We start from the raw sequence: 14,455 nt of genomic DNA, 5'->3' as shown, positions 1-14,455 counted from the left end.
CAAAGATGTGCAGGTTAGGTGTGTTACTCAGGGCTGAATATAGGATAATAGAGTAGAGGAATGGGTCTGGGTGGGTTACTCTTCAGAGGGCCGGTGTGGACTTGTTAGGCCGAAGGGCCTTTTTCCATATTGTAGGGTTTCTGAAAAGAAAAAGATTTAACTGCAATTGGTGGTCTGAATTCTATAAATAGAGTTTGGTTATCGTTTGTGAACTGATGTAAAAAATGTTAGTTTTTCTAATGGTTTACTTAGTGAGGCCTAGTTCAAAATACAATTGAACAAGCAGTTGGATTGACATTTCAATCCAGGCAAAGGCAATTCCTATCTAGACATAGATTAATAACCGGTGCTTGTACATTAATCAAAGTCAGTATGGGTTTAGCGTATGTAATGACTTCTGTGTTTCACTAGAGAGATATGCATGAAGGTAAATCTGTAAATCATCTTAACCTTATCCAAAAGAAGAGAGAAAATTCATATTTATTGCCCCTCGTGCATCATGTCACCCAGTTAAGCTGTATTATATGCTACTTCAAGTTAGTTTATTGCTTACTTTATTTCAAATGGGGAGTTCAAATAGGAAGAACTTCACAAATGAGCATAGAAAAAGTAGATGGAGAGCAAAGTAGCATGTTCATTAGAAATATTTCTGGCCTATTTTAATTATTAGTAAAATAAAGCTATTTCATATGAACATACAAGTTAGGAGCAGGAGTAATCTGTTCAGCCCCTCGAGTCTGCTCCACCATTCAATAAGATTGTGGCTGATTTGATTCAAACCTCAAAACCACATTCCTGCCTATACCTGAATCTCTCACCCCTTGCTTAACAAAAATTTATCTACCTCAACCTTAAAAAGGACCCTGCTTCCACTACTTTTTCAAGAAGAGATTTCCAAAGACACTCAACCCTCAGCAGAAAAACACCTCATCTCTATTTAAAATTGGTAGGTCCTGACTTTTAAATAAAGAACTCTAGTTCGAGAGTTACCCATAAGAGGAAATATCTCGGCACCCTCCTTAATTTTCTAATGCAAGTTAACCTACAGACAAACATATGGAACACCCATGGGATCTCCAATACCAGGATTCTTAGCAGAGGCAGCAATGCAGAGACTCTAACAAACAGCTCTGCCAACCATCCAAACCAAACTTTGGGTCTGCTACATGGATGAAATCTTTGTCATCTCTAAATGAAACAAATTAGAGGAAACCTTCAAGATCATCAATAATACCTTTACAGGTGTAAAATTCACAAAAGAGGAGGAAAACCACAACAAACTGCCATTCCTAGATGTCACAATACAGCATACAGTCAGTGGGGAACTTCAAACCAGCATCTACAGGAAAACAACACATATGGGCCAAATACTGAACTACATTAGCAACCATCCCAACACCCACAAACGAAGCTGCATTAGAACGTTACTTCAACGAGCCACCACACACTGCAGCATAGAGGAACTACAAAGAGCAGAAGAAAACCACCTATACAGCATATTCAAAAAGAACGGGTACCCGATGAACACAGTCCACCGATTTCTCAGCAACAAACCCAAGCAAGCAGACAAAACATATCCAGAAACCCTAGTCACTCTCCCCTACATCAAAGACATCTCAAAATTGACTGCAAGACTACTCAGACCTCTTGGCATCATGGTAGGCCACAAATCCACCAACACTAAAATAGCAGCTAATGAACTTAAAAGACCCTATACAGACAACAAGCAAAATGAACATCATTTACAAAATACCTTGCAAGAAGTGGAACACACACACTACAGTGGACAACGGGCAGAAAGCTAACCACCAGGATATATGAATATCAACTTGTCACACAAAAAGACACAACCCACTATCGCTAGTATCCTGACATACAAATGGGGAAGGACACCACTTTGACTGGGACAACACAGCCAGAGACGCACATGAGAATTTCTAGAAGCATGGCATTCCAGCTAGAACTCTATCAACAAACACATCAATTTGAATCCCATCTATCACCCTCTGTGAAAAAGAACAGGAAATGACATCACCAGCCCAAAAAAAACTTAACACCTAAATAGAAAGTGGGCCATAACACTAGTGCTTCATCAAAGGCTCACTGATGATGTCACCTAGTATGGTGACGAAATGTCTGAAAAAGAACCTTCCAGCTCAGTGAGCAAACTTAAATCCAGAACCTCAACCTAGGCTACAAATCTTCTCCAAACTTGATATTACATTTAGTTCTGTCATCAAAATCATTAATTTTATATTGTGAATAGCTTGGCTCTGAGAACTGATCCATGTGATACCAAGCTCAGAAAAAGCCCCGGTTATTCCTACTTTTTGTTTCTTGTCAGCCAACCAGTTCTCTGACTACGTCAGTACACTACCCCCATCCAATGTGCTTTAATGTTACATGTTATGTGGGACCTTATCAAAAGTACTTCTGAAAGTTCAAGTAAAGCATATCGACTGGTTCTCCCTTGTCAACTCTACTAAATTCTAGATTTGTCAAGCGTGATTTTCCTTTGTAAATCAATGCTGAGTCTCCAATCCTGTCACTTTTTTCTACGTGCCCTGCTTTTAAATTGTCTGGAATAGAATCTAGCATTTACCCTATCACTGATGTCAGATTAACTGGTCTGTAATTCCCTATTTTTTTTTAATAGTGGGGTTACCTTCCAATTCATATGAACTGTTCCAGAAAGATGATGACCAATGATTAGATTAGGTTCCCTACAGTATGAAAACAGGCCATTTGGCCCAACAGGTCCACACCGATCCTTCGAAGAGCAACCCATCCATACCCATTACCCTGATATTTACCCCTGACTAATGTACCCAACATTATGGGCAATTTAGCATGACCAATTTATCTAACTTGCACATCTTTGGACTGTGGAAGGAAACTCATGCAGACACAAAATGTGCAAACTCCATATAGGCAGTCGCCTGAGGCAGGAATCTAACCTGGGGGTCCTGGTGCCATGCCAGCACCTGGCTCATATCCCTCCAGTCCTTCCTATTCATATACCCATCCAAATGCCTTTTAAATGTTGCAATTGTACTAGCCTCCACCACTTCCTCTGGCAGCTCATTCCTTACACTTACCACTCTGCGTGAAAAGGTTGCCCTTTGTTTCTCTTTTTTAAAAATATTTCTTTCTCCTTTCACCCTAAACTTATACACTCAAGTTCTGGATTCCCCCATCCCAGAGAAAAGACTTTGTCTGTTTATCATATCCATGCCCCTCATGATTTTATAAACATCTATAAGGTCACCCCTCAGCCTCCAACGCTCCAGGTAAAGCAGGCCCAACCTGTTCAACGTCTCTCGATAGCTCAAATCCTCCAACCCTGGCAACATTCGTGTAAATCTTTTCTGAACCCTTTCAAGTTTCACAACATCTTTCCGATAGAATCTTGCATGCAATTCTAACAGTCGTCTAATCAATCCTGTACAGCCGTATCAAGACCTCCCAACTCCTGTACTCAATACTCTGACCAATAAAGGAAAGCATGCCAAACAGCTTCTTCACTATCCAACTACCTGTGACTCCACTTAATCCCATCAAGTTCCCCAACACAGAAAAAGAGGAAAGAAGTTCTTCTGAGGGAATGAGCAGACGGGGCTAAATTAAAAATCAGAACCAAAAAGGTGGTAATCTTTGGATTACTATCTGAGCCACAAGCAAATTGGCACGGGGTCAAAAAGCTTGAAGAAATAAATCCATGGTTTAAAAATTGTTGGAAAAACAAGTTTGAATTTGTGGGATGTAGGCACCTGTACTGGAGATGAAGGGAGTTGTACCAATGAAATGGGACTCACCTGAATGCTGGCACAAGAGCCTTGGCGAATTGCATAACTAGGGCCCTGGATAGGGCTTTAAACTAAATATTGGGCAGGTGAGTTCAGCTACGTGAAAAATTATAGGAAATGTTAGAGGGGATGGCTCAGCAGTCGTTAATGAAGTTTCCAGAATAAGTAATAGGGGAGGTGGCTCAGAGGTCACTACTGCCTCAGCGCCAGGGACCCTTGTTCGATTCCAGCCTTGTGTGGAGTTTGCTCATTTGGGTTTCCTCTAAAGAGCTATGCTTTTCTCCCACAGTCCAAAGATGTGCAGGTTAGGTGGATTCAACTTTTGGCCATGCTGAATTGCCCTGTAGTGTCCAATGATGTGCAGGCTAGCTAGTAGTAAAGCAGAAGTTTATAAGTTTTTTTTTAAGATATCTAGAAGATAAGAAACGCAAGGGTGGACATGGCATTAGTCAGTGGAAGATACCAGCAATACGTCAGTTTCGAGAGAGTCTGGGCAGAGGTGAGTACACTGCTCATCGCTAAGGAGAAAGTGCTGTGCAAGCTGAAAGGTCTGAAGGTGGATAAATAGCCTGGACCAGATGGATAACACTCCGGAGTTCTAAAGAAATAGTTAAGATAGTAGAGGCATTGGTGGTGATCTTTCAGGAATCATTGCAGTCCGAGTGCCAGAAGTCTGGAAACTGTCCAATGTAACACCCCTGTCTAAGTAGGGAAGGGAGCAGAAGACAGGAACTATAGGTTAGTTAGCTCTCTCCAGTACTAGTACAAATGGCCCATGAACTAGAACACACATCTCCCACAGCAGTCTTTGAGCATCTATTCATTTACCTAATCTAATTTGCCCTATGCCAGTTTGCATACTGCTTAGCTAATAAACCAGAGATCATGACCTTTGAGGTTCTGTTTCTTAATTTGGCTCCTGGCTTCTTTGTCCTGCCTGTATTGTTGGAACCTGCATTGACAACAAAGACTTCCAAATCAAGTTCCTCTCCAGTCATGAGCAGATGTCCTGACCCCTGACACCAGACAGGTAACACAGTTATCTGAACTTGTGCATTTTACTGCTGAGAATGGTGTCAAGATCTCCTTTACTACACTGTTCCCTACAATCACAAATTTCTTTTTTCACACCCTCTCTTCTCACTCTCAAATGGCTTCCTGTTTCATGGTGTGATGATCAGTTACCTCATCCACCCTTCAGCCTTCAATCTCATTAAAATAAGCTGAATGAACCTCAAATCTATTGGACAATTGTGAGGGCCGAGGTTCCCTCACTCTTTTTTCCCCCTCTTTCTCCCCCCCCCCTCGCCGATTCCCTTATCTGCCCAACTCATAGTCACATTCTCCTGAACCTTTCAGAGCTGTAAGTGCCTCGTAGCAGAAAGATGCCAGGTTTCTCAATATATTGCAGTCTTTGTAGTTGAGTCTCCAACTCAAACTTTTAGCCAATGCTATTTGAACTTCAAACACTTGCCTCAGATATGGAATAAATTAACCCCTGGCGTGAATCACTGCTTGTCCCATTTCTATACTTTAAAGAGTAATCTGGAATAACTTTTTTCATGCTGTTCATTAAATTTTATACCTTTAGCACCATTGAGGGAACTACTTTTTTTCCTACTTTTTCCTCCTTCTGTGCAATCCTTCACACTATACAATAAATTTTATCTATTATTTTAAGCTGACACAATTTATTCAGGTCATTTGGTAATATCTAATCTGTCTTGTTTATTCTGAGTACCGCTTGAATTTCACATTTTCACAATTCTTGACCAGTTTGCCTTTAGTTAGTGAATTTAAGGCACTGATGACAATTACAAATAATTGTGATTCCAATGTTTGCATCAAACAAAGCTGTGGACGAAAGTATAGTTGAAACTTTTTATGAAGTTCCAGTTAAAAGATGTTCATTGTGATACTATGATTTTTAAATGCTTTCTTTAGGTGACTGTCTATAGCATGTATGTCGCAGTCATGGCATTTAATGCTAAAATTAGTGACCCTTCAATTGGAGGAACATACATGACTTTATTGAATACTGTTTCCAATCTTGCTGGAAACTGGCCAGCTACGTTAGCTCTTTGGCTGGTGGACCCACTTACAGTCAAGAAGTGCATTGGTGCACCTGAACAAAGTTGTGGATCCGCAATTGGTTCTGAAGTAAGTTTTCATTTTCTAACATTTTCTAAAACATATTTGATCTATATTATGGTATGTATGTTTTTTCACCCAATTTGATAAACATTACAAAAAAAAAATCAGTCTTCTGCTGTAGAAATCAAACATTTATATTCCAATTTTCTTTTGTCTCTCACAGCTTTGTGCAAAGTTTGGTGGTTCCTGTTCAACTGCAACTGATGGCTACTATGTAGAATCTATATTATGCATTGTAATTGGGTTCACGTGGTGGCTTTATTTTGGAAACAAGTTCAGAAATCTTCAGGATGAGCACCCATCCACATGGCAATGCAAGAGGAATAATTGAGGTCTTGATGATTCGCACTTTTGGAATTTAATAAAATTGAGATCTTTTGACCAATTTTCAAGGGAATAATACAAAAAAGGGATTTTATTCAATTTTACAAATGCTATTTTGACTATGGTTGTTACAATTGGTGATTCTATGTACAGTACTAATTTTGATTGGGTTTTTTGTTTTTGTTTTGGTGAGAGTAAAAACTACCTATGCGATAGCAACATAGGTAGAGAAGAAATTGTATTGTTACAGGTGCCATATAAAATAGATCACTATATAAATAATTTTTTGTGAGATGCAAATAACTCATTCTTATTTTTCATTCTTTTTATGCAAACTACACTTTGACACGTATAAGTTAGATATAGTTTATTGGCAATTGTAGCTCTTTGAATTCCTCATTAAGTGTTTTGTTAGTGTGGAGTTTTGTGTTGTTTTAAATGGCTGTTGCCTTTTTTTAATAGTAAAGCTGCCGAACCTTTTCTTGAGCTCAGTTGGCTGGATGGCTGGGTTTTCAATGTGCTCAGTTGGCTGGATGGCTGGGTTTTCAATGCAGAATGATGCCAACAGCCAGTGTTCAAATTGAATTGAATTTATTGTCACATGTACCAAGGCACAGTGAAAAGCTTTGTCTTGCGAGCAATACAGGCAGATGACGAATTCCTGCATTAGCTGAGGTAACTGTTAAATTCTTCTTCATCTCAACCTCACTCATCACCTGAGGTGTAGTGACCCTTGGGTTAAACATCCCACCAGTAATCAATCTCTCTCTCTCTCTCTCTCTCTCTCTCTCTCTCCCTCTCTCTCTCTCGGACAAAGGTGATTTTATCTGCTTTTGGATAATGTGTACAAACATTACACTCTTTTACAGGAGAGGATTGGGCCAATTTAAAAGATAAATTAGGGTTTCTGAATTACCAGTAGGTGGTAGTTTATTGTACCTACCAAAACAAAATTCAACCATTGTTTTGCTGAACGTCACTTTTTCACAAGTATATCACTTAATCTATTGTATTGTTCAGAGGGCACCATTTCTTGTTAATATAGTACATAGTCAAGATCAAAAAGTGTGCATTGCTAATTTACAGTAAAGTGGATTACATTTGTGTGTAAATAAGCTTTATTGATACTATTGCAAGATTGTTAATCTGATGTTACCAAAGTACTAAGGTATTGGCTTTTATAAATTTAATTAGACTTGTGAATTTCCTTTTTAAAAAATTTCATGTTTAAAACAAATAGTGACTAAAATTTTTAAAGTATACTTGATAATTAATTGTTCAGGGTAGGCACACTGTGGAAATGATCATGGAGCTTTCAATAATGTTCAAACATAGAAAGCAGAAACAGGCGTAGGCAATTTGAGCCTGCTCCACCATACAAAATGATCATGGCTGATCATCCTACTCAGTACCCTGTTCCCACATTCACCTTATACCCTACAAACCAAATATATCTCCTTTTTGAAAATATTCAATGTTTTGACCTCAATTTCTTCTTGTACCAAAGAATTCCATATGCCCGTCACACTCTAGGTGAAGATGTTTATCATCCTCCTCAATCGTAAATGGCCTATCCCCTGTCTTTAGACTGTGACCCCTGGTTCTGGACTCCCCAGTCATCATCTCTTCATTTATCCTCCAAGTTAGAAACTTGTAGATTTCTGCGACTCTTTGCTCATTCTTCTAGACTCCATTGAATATTGCCGTGACTGACCCAGTATCTCTTCATATGTCAGTCCTGGCATCCCAAAATTCCGTCTGATAAGTCTTCATTCCACTTCTTCGAATAGCCAGACATCCTTCCTCAGAATCTAAATGGCATGCAGTCCTCTGTGTGGTCTCACCAAAGCACTGTACAGGTCATTCCCTGCTCCTGAACTCTAATTCTGTCACTATGAAAGCTATATAATTTCCTCCTCTGGGCTTACTGGTGCAAGCAGAAACAGCAGGTGAACATAGAACGTACATAGAAGAGTACAACACAAGAACAGGCCCTTTGCCCCATGATGTTGTGCCGAACATTACACCAAATTAAATTGATCCCTTTTGCGTGCCCTTCATCCATATCACTCCATACTTGCACATTCATGTGCTTATCTAAAAGTCCCTTAAATTCCCTTCTATATGCCTCCACCAACACTCTGTCAGCATGTTTCAGACTTATCCACTCTGTAATGAAAGGAAACCTCGCCCCTTATCTCCTTTGAACTTTTCCCCCTCCCCTTAAATGGATGCCCCCTAGTTTTAGATATTTCAACACTTGTGAGGGGGAAAGGTTTTGACTGTCAACTGTATCAAGGCACCTCTTAATTTTATAGACTTCTATCAAGTCCCCCTTCAGCCTCCACCACTCCAAAGAAAACACCTGAGTTTTTCTAGCCTTCCCTTACAGCTCACAACCTCTAATCCAGACAGCATCCTGGTAAACCTCTAATGCACCCCCTCCAAAGCCTCCACATCCTGCCTGTAATATGGCGACCAAAATTCAATGTAGTACTCCAAATGTGGCCTAACCTAAGTCTTATAAAACTGCAACATGACACCCTGACTCTTGTACTCGGTTCCCCAATCAATAAAGGCAAGCCTCCTTTACCACCCTATCAACTTGCATGGCCACTTTCAGGGAGTTTTGGACTTGAACCCCAAGTTCCCTCTGTACATCAATGCTGTTTTGGGTCCTGCCACTAATTGCATACTTTTCCTTAATGTTGATCTCCCAAAGTGCAGCACCTCAAAAGTTACCCACATTAAACTCCATATGCCTTTTCTCCACCCATATCTGCAACTGACCTCTCTCTCCCACTGTATCCTTTGATGACTGTATCCACAATTCCTCCAATTCATGTCTGCAAACTTACTAATCCATCTACCTACATTTTCATCCAAGTCTTTTACATACTATCACAAACAGCAGAGGTCCCAGTACACATCCCTGCGGAGCATCACTAGTCATGGACCTCCAGCCAGAAAAACACCCTTCCACCCTACCCTCTACCTTCTATGGGCAAGCCACATCTGAATCCAAGCAGTTAAGTCACCATGGATCCCATACAGCTTAATCTTCTGGATGAGTCTACCATGAGGGGCCTTGTCATAATTTTTTAATTTCATTGTTTGGGTGGTAAAGAAACAACAGATTATTTGCCTGCTATGGAAACTGGATGTGTTCTATAACAGTCAGGCAATGTACTCTCCTAGTTTAGTCCCTGAACTGTAAAGATGAAAATAATCCCCAGTGTTTCATTTTTCTAATATGTAGTAGTCAATCCATATATATTTCCATTTTATCAAGAGTCAAACCTTGAAGTGCAGCTCTACTCAGCACTTCGAAGGATGATACAATTACACTATGCTTAGCATCAAAATTATCTGTTTGCTGTTTGCACATTACATTATTGTGCAAATGAAGCCTTGGTGTGAAATCTGGACCTAACTTGGCAATGGGGTGAAGTGCTGACATAAACATACACACATATATAAGGAGCTGGAAAAGGCCATTTAGCCACATTTGCTGCTGTGCCATTCGATAAAATCATGACTTATCCGATTATGGCCTCAATTTCACTTGACAATTTCCTCCACTCTAAGGCCCTTATTAATTAAGAAGCAATCTAACTCTGCCCTAAAAAAATTCAATCTCCACTGGTCTCTGGGAAGAGAATTTACATAGATTTATGAAAATAATTTCTCATTTCTGTTTTGAGTGGAAAACTAGTTATTTTTAATGTGTCCACTAGGCTCTACCATAGGCTGAAACATTTGCTTAACATTTAGTCCCCTCACAATCTTTTATGTTTCAGAAAAGATTGCCTCATTCTTCTAAACTCCATTGATACAATACTACCACTTTCAAATTCTCTTTCCACTTAAAGTCAATTCAGTGAGTTATGGTAATGCCAGTACATTTCAATGATCAAATTTTACATTGGGTTTCCAAAATACATTTTAATTTATTCCATGCAGTATAGTGTGACAAATTTATATCAAATTAGACTTTAGAATCATAACTGCACTTGATTCAGCAAGGTGTAAAATTAACGTTTGCAATCAGCATTTGAGGGTGACATTTAGAATAATCAAATCTGTCTCATTGTAATTCAAATTCTTATGTTATGTTGTTTGACTTGAGTACATAACCTAGCATGATATTTTATTGCAGCAGTGAAGATGTCAGCTTTTGAATAAATTGATCAACCAAGAACCCATCTCCCTGTTCAGGTGGCTATGAAAAATATTGTGGCATGATCTGAAGAAGAGATGTGTTTTCCAGTGTTCTGACCAACTTTCTTCCATTAACCAAAACTACCAAAAACAGATGTTTGTTCAACTTATTAGTTGTTTATTGGATATTGTCGTGTGCTAATTAGCTGCTATATATGTCTGTGTAACAACAGTAAAAACAATTTATTGACAACTCCTTTTGTGACATTCTGCTTTGATGAGACTATATAAATTGTAACTATTTTTGGAAATAGTTTGTAAGCATAAAATCACAAATGTTTTGGTTAAAGTTGTTTGTGAACTTTATTTATTTGGCAAATTCCTTTCTGTACTTAATGATTATTTTGCACAAGTTATATTCCTTCTTACATTTTGATTTTTATCAGTTTAGTTAGATCTGTTCAATCCTAAATTATAAAGACAAAATTGAAGAACCATTCAAATGAATTATTCAATTTATTATTCATGTTATTTGTGCTGTATTCTAATTGATGCCAATGTATATTTAGTTCATATTTCTCACTTCTTGCATAGGCTGCATCTTCCCACTTAAATTCCTCAGCAAGCTTTTCCAATTGAATTTTTACTACAGGTTAAAGTCAGTTTTATTTTTCTGTAGCAATTTAATGGGAATTTGTGCTCAATGAGACTAAATCTGTAGCAATTAGCTAACATGGTACTACGTGATGTAATTTCCTTTTTTAAAGTAAGTTTAAATGCTTACAAATCTTCTGTATTTATGTTGCTGGAACTTTTCACGTACAAAGTCAGATTTTAAATACTACTTTGTCAAGATATTAATTGGAACCCACTACAGATAGATTTGCAAATTGTCAAAGCATGTGTTTTCTTACCTACACATTCTCCCTGTCATTACTGATCGTGTTTTCCTGGTATCTAAGCAGGCAAATCCCATATCTTTTACTCAGCCATGTGCAGGTTCCTGTCTCCTCCTTAATAATATCAGATGAAAAGACTTGCTGTCACCCTGCTGTGAAACTCCACAATTCAATTGCAATAATGCTAAGTGCAGGACCCCTACCCTATTTTGCCAAACTGTAGGTCAGTCTCCATGCCAATAATGCATTAGGACTTCTGTTAAGTGCAAAATATTTTGCTCTGAGCACAGTTCATTTCTTCTCCAACTCCAGCCATTGCATTTTACTGTCTTTTTGCTTTCTCTATTTAGAGTTATTGAGTTGTATAGCATGGAAACAGACACTACAGTCCAACTCACCATTGTTGACTAGATGTCTTGAATTAATCTAGTCCCATTTCCCAGCACTTGGACCAAATTCCGCTAAACCCTTCCTATTTATGTACTCATCCAGATGCTTTTTAAATGTTGTAATCGTACTGGTTTCCACCACTTCCTCTGGCAGCTCATTTAATTACAAGCATCACTCTCTGCATGAAAAAGTTGTCTCTTCAGTCCATTTTAAATCTTTCTCATCTCATTTTAACCTATGCCCTCTATTTTAGATTTCACCCACCCTGGGAAAAAGACCTTGGCTATTCACTCTATCCGTGCCCCTCATGGTTTTGTAAACCTCTTACAAGGTTACCCTCTGTCTCTGACACTCTAAGGAAAATAGCCCCAGCCCATTCAGCCTCTTTCTACAGCTCAAACCCTCCAACCTCGGCAACATCCTTATACATCTTTTCTGCACCCTTTCAAGTTTAACAACATCTTTCCTATAGCAGGGAGACCTGAACTGTGAATGCAGTATTCCAAAAGTGGCCTAACCAACATCCTGTAGAGCCACAACTTGACATCCGAACTCCTGTATTGAATCACTGATCAATAAATGCAAGCATTGATTCTGTGAGATACCAAACATTCTCTTCACTATCCAGTCTACTGCGACTGCATCTTCAAGGAACTATGAACCTGCACCCCAAAATCTCTTTGTTTGGCAACACACCCCAGAGGAGACCATAACATTAAGTGTTATAAGTCCTGCTCTGATTTGCCTTACCAAAATGCAACACCACATGTTTATCTAAATTAAACTCATCTTCCACTCATTGGCCATCTCATCAAGGTCCTGATGTAGTTTGAGGTAACCTTCACTGTCCACTAAATCATCAATTTTTGTGTCATCTGCAAACTTACTAACCTCCTATATTCACACTCAAATCATTTGTATAATTGACAAAAAGCAGTGTACCCAGAACTGACCTTGCAGCACACCGCTGGTCACATGCTCCCAGTTTGAAAAACAACCCTCCATTACGACCCTCTGTCTCCTACCTTCAAACCAATTTTGCATGCAAATGTAGGTCTCCCTGGATTCCAGCATTCGCTATGCCTACTGGCCTTGCCCTTCACACTAACAGGAACATACTGTCTCTGAACTCTCCTTTCATTTTTGAAGGCCTCCCACTTTCCAAATATCCCTTTATCTGCAAATAGCCACTCCCAATCAATTGTTGAAAGTTTTTGTCTAACACTGCCAAAATTGGCTTTACTCCAATTTAGAATTTAACTTTTAGCTTAGGTCTATGCTTTTCCATAAGTATAATAAAATAATAGAATTATGGTACTGGCCCCAAAGTGCTTCCCCATGATATATCGATCACTTGTCCTGCCTTATTTCCCAAGAGAAGGTCAAGTTTTGCTCCTTCTCTCGTAGCTATATCCATATACTGAATAAACATTGTCTTATACACACTTAAATTCCTCCCCATCCAAGGCCTTAATACTATGGCAGTCCCAAACTATGTTTGGAAAGTTAAAATCCCTACCATTACAACTCTATTATTCTTGCAGATATCTGAAATCTCCTTACAATTCTAAGTTTCTCACGGACTGTTGGAGTTCTATATTACAATCCCAATGAGATAATCATCCCTTTCTTATTTTTGGATGTACTCGCAGAAATATCTGAAGTTCAGGCATAATATTATCCCTAACCAACAAAGCTATGCCCCTCCTCTCTTTCCCCCCTTTCTATCCTTCCTATAGCATCAATACACTGGAACATTAAGCTGCCAGTCCTGTCATCCCTGAGCCATGCTTCTGCAATAGCTACAATATCACAGTCCCATATTTCCAACCATGCCCTGAGTTCATCTGCCTTACCTGTTAGGCCTCTTGCATTGAAATAAATGCAGTTTAATTCATCAGTCTTCTCGTGTTCTCTTCCTTGATCTTGTCTGCTTTGACTATTTGATTTGTGCCTCTTCTCGACGATACCAGCTTCAAACGTATTTCTTTTGTCACTATCTTTTGGTAATATCTCTATATTTCTAACCCTCTATTTTAGCACAGTTGCTGGAAATGGATTTTTTTTTCTTTGGTTTAAATTAGTTCTTTGTTCATGAGCAGGAAGAATATTGAAAGGCACAAGCTTTTAGGTGCATGTACAAATTTACATTTTTGTCATATATCACGGGAATTGATCAAATGTCACAAGATTCTGCACATGTATAGAGGCCAGAGTGTATTCAGGTTCTCCATGCATTTAATATTTGTATTGTTAATTCATAACTGACATTTTCATTATCCCGCACGTATTTTTCACTGGTATATGCCATGCATATGTCTCATCAGTTTGTGGTTGCTGTTGCTCCATTTATTTTAATTTAGGCAAGGCTGCTTCTATATAAAGATATTGGTTTGCTATGCTTCATTTATTTACTCAATGGAACTATAAGAATGATTAAAATGTAAGTTTACTAATTATAGCTGTGGAATTGACTTAGTAGTTTATGGATGCTTGCTGCTACATCAATTTATTCAGTAAATTCACTGCTTATTACATAATTCATTAATTGTAACTCCTTGAATTTCTCAGTCACTTAGAATTATACAGCACAGAAACAAACTCTTCAGTCCAGCCACACCATATTCCCAAATTAAACTAGTCCCACCTGCCTGCTCCTAGCCTATATCTCTCTAAACCTTACCTATTCATGTACTTATCTAAGTCTCATTTAAATGTAGC

At 38.7% G+C, this 14,455-nt stretch overlaps 1 protein-coding gene across 5 annotated transcripts in view; it reads left to right on the top strand.

Moving 5' to 3' along the window:
- The window catches only part of slc33a1 (solute carrier family 33 member 1), a 70,657-nt gene extending 56,462 nt beyond the window's left edge, over window positions 1-14,195 (top strand). For 4 of the 5 annotated variants that reach the window (XM_072572647.1, XM_072572645.1, XM_072572646.1 and 1 more), the window contains 2 exons: window positions 5,751-5,966; window positions 6,124-14,195. In XM_072572647.1, coding sequence (XP_072428748.1) covers window positions 5,751-5,966; window positions 6,124-6,291 — 384 coding nt within the window. In that variant the 3' untranslated portion in view covers window positions 6,292-14,195. The remainder of the gene's footprint in view (window positions 1-5,750; window positions 5,967-6,123) is intronic. The other variant, XM_072572643.1, reaches the window with a different exon arrangement.
- The last annotated feature ends 260 nt before the right edge of the window (window positions 14,196-14,455 follow it).

Source organism: Chiloscyllium punctatum, chromosome 6 (genome assembly GCF_047496795.1).
Source record: "Chiloscyllium punctatum isolate Juve2018m chromosome 6, sChiPun1.3, whole genome shotgun sequence".
Lineage (NCBI taxonomy): Eukaryota > Metazoa > Chordata > Chondrichthyes > Orectolobiformes > Hemiscylliidae > Chiloscyllium > Chiloscyllium punctatum.
Note: the sequence above shows the minus strand (reverse complement) of the source record. Positions and strands in the feature narration are given on the sequence as shown.